The sequence below is a fragment of the Rhincodon typus genome, chromosome 9, assembly GCF_021869965.1.
Source record: "Rhincodon typus isolate 14 chromosome 9, sRhiTyp1.1, whole genome shotgun sequence".
In the NCBI taxonomy this organism is placed as follows: domain Eukaryota; kingdom Metazoa; phylum Chordata; class Chondrichthyes; order Orectolobiformes; family Rhincodontidae; genus Rhincodon; species Rhincodon typus.
In genome coordinates, this window is record NC_063340.1 from 74431859 (window position 1) to 74439995 (window position 8137).

The 8137-nt window shown below is 41.8% G+C and overlaps 1 protein-coding gene across 2 annotated transcripts in view; it reads left to right on the forward strand.

The window, feature by feature from the left end:
* The window catches only part of mtr (5-methyltetrahydrofolate-homocysteine methyltransferase), a 60739-nt gene that overhangs the window by 22354 nt on the left and 30248 nt on the right, over positions 1-8137 (forward strand). For both annotated transcript variants that reach the window (XM_048600766.1, XM_048600765.1), the window contains 2 exons: positions 1256-1408; positions 5300-5407. In XM_048600766.1, coding sequence (XP_048456723.1) covers positions 1256-1408; positions 5300-5407 — 261 coding nt within the window. The remainder of the gene's footprint in view (positions 1-1255; positions 1409-5299; positions 5408-8137) is intronic.

Sequence of the window (8137 nt, forward strand, 5' to 3'; positions counted from 1 at the left end):
CGCTCTCTCTTTCGCTCTCTCTCCTCGCTCGCTCGCTCTCTTTTTTCACTCTCTCGCTCTTTCTTTCTTTCTTTCTTTCTTTCTCTCTCTCTCTCTCTCTCTCTCTCTTTCTTTCTCTCTCTCCTCGCTCGCTCGCTCTCTTTTTTCACTCTCTCGCTCTTTCTTTCTTTCTTTCTGTCTCTCTTTCTCTTTCTCTCTTTCTCTCTCTTTCTCGCTCTTTCTTTTCTCTTTCTTTTCTCTCTCTCTCTCTTTCGCCCTCCCTCTCTCTCCCTCTCTTTCCCTCTCTCCTTTTCTTGCTCTCTCTTTTTCTCGCTCTCTTCCTTTCCCTTTCTCTTTCTCTCTCTCTCTCTTTTGCACTCTCTCTCTGTCTCGCTCTTTCGTCCTCTCTCGCTCTCTCGCTCTCTCGCTCCCTCGCTCCCTCGCTCTCTCGCTCTTTCTCGCTCTCTCTCTCTTTCGCTCTCTGTCTCTCTCTTTCGCTGTCTCTCTCTCTTTCTTGCTCTCTTTCGCGCCCTCGCGCTCTCTTTCGTGCCCTCGCGCTCTCGCCCTCGCTGGCTCGGTCTCTTTCATTCTTTCTCGCGCTCTCTCTTTCGCGCTCTCTCTTTTTCTCTCGCGCTCGCCCTCTCCCTTGCCCTCTCTCTCTCTCTCTCTCTCTCTCTCTATTTTGCCTTTTGCCCTCTCTCTCTCTCTTTCGCCTATTGCACTCTCTCTCTCTCTCTCTCTCTCGCGCGCGCCCTCTCTCTCTCTCGCGCGCCCTCTCTCTCTCGCCTTCTGTCTCTCGCACTCTCTTTCGCTGTATTTCGCCACCCCCTCGCCCTCTCTCTCGTCCCCTCTCTCTCTCTCTTTCGCCCTCTCTCTCTTTCACCCCCTCTCTCTCTTTCACCATCTGTCTCTCACACTCGCTTTGGCTCTTTCTTTTTTTCTCTTTCGCTCTCTCTTTTGTCCCCCCTCTCTCTCTTTCGCCCCCCCCCCCTTCACCCTCTCTCTCTCTCTCGCTTTTGCTCTCTTTCTTTTTCTCTCTTTCGCGGTCTCGCTTTCGCCCTCTCTCTCTCGCTTTTGCCCTCTCTCTCTCTCTCTCTCTCTCGCTTTTGCTCTGTCGCCCTCGCTGTCTCTGTCGTCCTCGCGCTCTCTCTCGCCCCCTCGCCCTCGCGCTCTCGCTCTCACGCTCTGTCTTCACTCTCCCCCTCAATGTCTTGCTTATTGTGCGTTTTTTGTGTTTCTTTGCTGCATTAATTCAACTTTTATCACTGTTCCTCAGGGTGTAGAAAAATACATAGTGGAAGATACAGCAGAAGCAAGAGCCAATCAAGAAAAGTACCCTCGGCCTTTACATATAATTGAAGGCCCCCTGATGAATGGAATGAAAGTTGTGGGGGAGTTATTTGGAACAGGAAAAATGTTTCTTCCACAGGTGAGACTGGAATAAGCCAGTTCATTATGTGAAGATTAAGGTATATTTGCATTGCCTTTTAATTTTACTTCTGTTTTGGTATTCAATCTTTAGGGAGTCAGCAGCTCAGTTGGCTAGACAGCTAATTTGCAATGTAGACTGATGCCAACAATGTGGGTTCAATTTCTGCTCTTGTTGAAGTTACCATGAAGGAGCCTTCTCAACTTCTTCCCATCCGTTAAGTGTGGTAACCCCCAGGATAAACCACCAGCAGTCATCTTTCTCTGAGAAAACAGCTGTTTAATCCACTCGGACTACTACGACTTTACCTTGTGCATAACAACACAGGAACAGGCCCTGATGCCATTCTAAACTAATTTCATCTGCCTGCACATGGTCCGTAACTCTCTATTTCTGTGTATTCGTTTATCTGTCTAACTGCCTCTTAAACTTTGCTAACGTATCTGCTTCTACCACCTCCCCTGGCAGTGTGTTCTAGGCACGTACCACCCTCTGTGTAAAGAAAATCTTTCCTCGCACATCTCCTTTAATCTTTCCCCTTCTTACCTTAAACCTGCAGCCCCTAGTATTTGACATTTCCACCCTGGGGAAAAGTCTCTGACTATCCATCCCATCCATGCCTGTCATAATTTTGTGTACTTCTAACAGCTTGCCCCATCAGCCTCCCATGCTGCATCGAAAACGATCCAAATTTGTCCACTGTGATAGCTAATACACTCCAATATAGGCAACATCCGAGTAACACCCTCTCCATAGCCTCCACATGTTTCCTAGAGTGTGACCAGCAGAACTGCATACGATATGCCAAATTTAGTCCAACTAAAGCCTAATACAACTGCAACCTGACTTACCAACTTTTATACTCAGTGCCCCAACTGATGATGGCAAATATGCTGTATGCCTTCTTTATTACATTATCCATTTTTGTTGCCACTTCCAGGGAGCAATGGACTTGGACCCCAAGATATCTCTATATATCAATGCTCCCAAAGATCCTGGTATTTACTGTATACTTTCCTCTTGCATTTGACCTCCCAAAATGCATTATCTTACACTTGTCTGGATTAAACTCCATCTGTCATTTCTGCGCCCAACTTTCCAACTAATCCATATTCTTTAATGATCTTCCTCACTATTCACAACTCCAACTTCCATGTCATCTGAAAAATTACAAATCCGACCACCTGCATTTTCATCCAAATCATTTATAAATTGCAAACAGCAAAGGACCCAGTACTGATCCTTGCAGAACAGAACAGGTCACAGATGTCCAGTCAGAAAAACACTCTCCACAGCCACCCTCTGTCTTTTTATGACCAAGCCAATTTTGTATTCAACTTGCCAACTCACCATGGATTCCATGTGATTCAATCTTCTGGACCAGTCTACCTTGAGGGACCGAAATTGACATCACATCCACAAACATCTACCCTCTCCACTACAGGCGCTCAGTAGCAGCAGTGTGTACTATCCACAAGATGCACTGCAAAAATTCATCAAAGATCCTCAGACAGCACATTCCGAGCCCATGACCACTTCCATCTAGAAGGACAAGGGTAGCCGGTATATGGGAACACTACCTGCAAGTTCCCCTCCATGCCACTCACCATCTTCACTTGGAAATATATCACCATTCCTTCACTATTTCTGGGGTCCAAATCCTGGAATTCCCCACCAAAGGGCATTGTGGGTCAACCCACAGCAGGTTCAGACTGCAGCAGTTGAAGAAGGCGTTTCATCACCACCTTCTCAAGGACAATTAGGGAAGGGCTATAAATGCTGGCCAGCCAGCGACGCCCACGTCCCATGAATGAATAATAATAGTAAATTCTTTAGTAAAGTCCATGCAGACAATATCCATTGCCCCACTGTCATCTATCATTTATGTCAGTTACTCAAAAATTCAATCCAGTTTTTTGACACAAGACCTCCCCTGCATTAAAACCATGCTGACTATCTCTATTAAGTTCATTAATCTCCAAATGCGTGTAAATTCTGTCCCTTGATATATTTTCCAATAATTTCCCCACCACTGATGTTAGGCTCACCGGCCTGTAATTTCCTGGATTATCCCAGTTGCCCTTCTTAAACAAAGAAACAACATTGGCTATTCGCCAGTTTTATGGGATCTTGCCTATGGCTAAAGAGGATACAAAGATTTCTGTCCGAGCAATCTTCCCGTTGCCGCCTTCAGTATCTTGGAGATAGATCCTATCTGGTAACATAGTTACCTTAATGTTTTTCAAGACACCCAACACCACCACCTCCTTAATGTTGACATGCTGTAGAATATCGACCTATCCCTCCCAATCTAACCATTATCCAGTGTTCTTCTTGGTAAATACCAATGCAATATACACATTAAGGACATCACTCACTTCCTGTGACTCCATGCATAAATTCCATCCTTTGTCCTTAAGCGGACCTCCCTTTTCCCTAGTTACCCTCTTACTTCTAATATATGTATAAAATGCATTGTAATTCTCCCTAACTAAGAGCATTTCATGGCCTCTCCTAGCCCTCCTAATTTCTTGTTTAAATTATTTTCTGCTTCCTTTATACCCCTCAAGGGCCTTGTTTGACTTCTGTTTCCTGAACTTTACATATGCTTCCTTTCTCTTTTTGACTGAACTTTCAGTATCACTTGTCAATATCACTAAGCGAGTCCTAATCAAATTGGGGCAGTTAAAATGACTCACAAAACAACCCTATTGTTTTAACATTTTACCATGATCTGCTTACATATCTGTTCCTCCAGATTCTGCTGGCTATTAGAAGGCCTGTGCATAACTCCATCGTAGTGATTGCACCTTTCTTATCCCTAAGTTCTACCTATATGGCCTCACTGGATGAGCCCTCCAAAATGTCCTCTCTTAGAACAGCTATAACATTCTCCTTAATCAGGAAGGCAAAATCCCCATGTCTTTTACACCTCTCTCTATTTCACCTGAAACTTCTAAACCCTGAGCTGTCAGCCCTGCCGTTCTCTCAACCACATCTCTATAATGGCATCCATTCTGTCATCCCATTTTAATGCAAGGCTGTAAGCTCATCTGCCTTGACGACTGTTATATTTCTTGCATTAAAATAAATACACTTTGGACCACGTTCTGCCATGTTCGTTAACCTGGCCTAGTCCTGCCATGTTCATTAACTTCTTTCTTTATTCACTCCTAGGGTGCAGATGTTATGCTTTGCATTTCTGAATTAGGGAAGGCAATCAATTAGATTTTAACCTATTCACTATTCAGTGAGTCATACTTGGAAGTATGAGTGGGTAGATGACAAGATCAAGCTTATTTATAATAATTATTCCATCAACAGTAACAATACAGCAAAGTACCAAAGGATGGCGGTGCCCATGGAATCAGTAGAAGCTTCTGCTTTTCGATGCAGAGATGACGGAATTATCAAAAACATCTTGTGGATGTGTGAACTTTGAACAGTTAGTTCTGAGTTTATTTAGATGCAATTTGATTTGCAAATATGAACATATGAATCAGGATAAAATCGTATTTAATCTGGTTTTGGCCTCTCCTTTACGGCCCTAACCTTTGGCTTCCTTGTTGGTCGGGAATCTATTTACCTGTGCCTTATAAATATTCGATGACTCTGCCTCCAGTGCTGTCTGGAGAAGAGTTTTCATTTTTCATTTTTATTTTTAATTTTATATTTGTGTCTAAATAGTTCATTTTTATTAAAAGTAGTGTAATAATTCTTGAGCAAGAGATTCTAAATTTCAAAGTCCAGCTGAAATTGATTGCAACATGAGCTCGTGCTGTAATTCAGATATTTCAGCTGGGCAAGATTTGATGATTTTGAAGTGTCCAATTTGAGTATTTTCACACATTTTTCAATGTTTTGTAAATCAGATTTATTTTATGTCATCAGGTTGTTAAATCTGCTCGAGTAATGAAGAAAGCTGTGAATTACCTTATCCCCTTCATGGAGAAGGAGAGAGAGGAAAGATTGGCGCAGTCAGGCCATTCAGAAGAAATGGTACGTTATTGCATATAGAACTGGGATTACAGGCTTGTATGGCCTCCTTTATTATTTTATTAGAAGGCCTGCTTTTAAATATCTTCCATCTGAATGTAGTACTGATTTTATTTTCTTAGAGTATTTTTCCAAAGTAAAATAGTGCAGGTGCTGGAAACTTGAAATAAAAACACAAACTGCTAGAAGTATGACCTAAATTATTGTCATGCGTTTAATGGTTTTGGCAGGGTGAGAGACACAGATCAGTGAGTGGTCCACTTGCTTGTGCCCATGCCATCTCAGCAAATCTAGTGTTAGGTGGCGAACTAGCAGCCATCTGGAGAGAAAGTGGCGAATTAACAGTGCAGAAGGGGACTACGTACCCAGTCAGGGTCATATCCATTAACTGTGTCACTCTCGCCATAGATGTTATCTGACCCACTGAATATTTCTAGCACTGTCGTCTTATACATTTTTTGAAACGTTACTTAACTTTGAAATACCAGTGAGTTCTACCTCCTTTCTCTGGTTAAGACATATGGCTGGTAACATGCTCACACCACTAGTACTGATAGTATGGGGTAGAAAAGGCATTTATGGATTTACTGAGGCAAAATGTTGCAACTTAAAAGGAAGCCATTCAATCCATCAGTTTGTACCCTCTGTTTTGATGAATGTTCCAGTTGGTTTCACTCTCCAGCTCTTTCTTCATATCCCTCCAGGTCTTTTTTCACTCTAGTTATTTGTCCAAATGTCCTTTGAAAGTTGCTGTGTTTAATGTTTCCACCATCCTAATAAGTAGTATATACCAATTACTAATCACTCATTTCCTTCTTTCTAATCACTATTGATCTGACATTTATAATTAATTATTTTGTGGTTCTGATTTATTTTTATGTGAAGCACTTAGTGATGTTTTAGAGATGTGAAAAGCTGTTTTGTAAAATCGATTTGAGTTTTATTTTCACCTTTTACTCTGTCTGACTGAGGATATTTTCTGCCTTGAGAATTACAGATTCAAAATGGGGTTTTTTTGTATTTTATTTACACCAGACACTGTGCTATTTATATATAACATTACCCATGTCTGTGAGGCCATAGCACAGTTATCACAGTTTGGATTAATAAGTCACTTGGCTTTAATGTTTCTTTAACTTCAAGCCGTGGGCTCAAGGGGTTGAATTAATTATTCCTCTTGCTAGATTCATACATATATTGATTTAAAACAGAGGCTAATTAATGTTCCTGGGGAGATATTAGATTAGTTAAAGAACCAGAAAATAAAAGCTGATGAGTAAAATACTGGAGGAATCCACAAGAATGGGAAAAATTAATGTCAACAGTTTCTTGAAGATATAATAATCACAACTAAATCTGGCAAGGAATTCGGGAAAACTTCTTTACTGAAAGAATTATGTCATTTTGTTTTTGCCTTTAAAAACTGTGGACTACAAGAAGTAAGAATCGTTTTTAGAAACGATGATTTTTCAGGAAGGCTGCATATTTTCACAGCAAAGAATTTGATATCTATTTTTTGGTGGCTATGGGTTCCTGCAATGTGTAGATGATCAGGAACTGAGGAGTTATTTACAAGTGAAGCTGATTTGGTTCTCAGATAACTGAGCAGTTAGAACTGGAAACAAGTTTGAGACACTGACGCAGAAAAATCAGAAGAGTGCGTTCTTCTCTTCAGTAGAAACTGCCTGTTCTGCCTGCCAGTTTGGAAAAAAGCTCAGTTTAAACGTGAAGGAAAAACCTTTCCTTCAGTTGTTGTGAGCTGTGACTTTTGAATGGATAAATCAGAGACATTATCCAAGTGAATCAGAGATGGTAGGAACTACCAATGCTGGAGTCTGAGATAACAAGGTGTGCAGCTGGATGAACACAACAGGCCAGGCAGCATCAGACGAGCAGGAAAGCTGACGTTTTGGGTCTGGGCCCTTTTTCAGAATTTCCAGTGGAAACTTCCAGAGAAAAATAGCTGAACACAAAGGGTATGGCTAGCCAAAATAGGATAATCTCAACTTTGAAATCAAGAAGCAAAGACACTGAACTCGCAGCATTTCTGAGCAGTCAACATTGATGTACTGAAGTGAAACCAGTTAAATACAAGAGTGAGAAAGGCATAGATGGTTATACGGATGGAATGAGTTAAGGTAAGGCGGTGGTATCTTGAGTGGAGCATAGATGTTTAATGTTTTAGCAAAGATCTGTAGCTTGGGGTGTGGCTGGAGTTGTTGGTGGGTTCGCCGAACTGACTGGTTTTTGTGCAAATGTTTTGTCCCTCTTCTAAGTGACATTTTCAGTGCTGTCTAGCCTCCGTTGAAGCGCTGTTGTTCTGTTCCATTCTGAATATATGCAGTCCGTTCTGTTATGGTGGGTAGTTCTGTTTCCAGTTTTGCTCTGTAGTGGTGTGTAGTTGGGATCTATTTCAACATGTTTGTTTATTGTACCAATGGTTGAAAACCAGGCTTCCAGGAATCCTTGGCTTTGTTTTACTTGTCCTAGTACTGTTACATTGTTCAGTTAAACTAATATCCTTCTTTGTTGGAGTGAATTGAAATGAGGGAGAGTTGGTCATGCCGTTTTGCTGTGAGTTGGTGTTCATGTATCCTGGTGACGAGTTTCCTGCCCATCTGTCTTATGTATTGCTTCTCGCAGTTGCTGCATAGAACATAGAACATTACAGCGCAGTACGGGCCCTTGGTATTTTGTATATCGCATTTGTCCTGCTCATTGCGGGTATGGGGT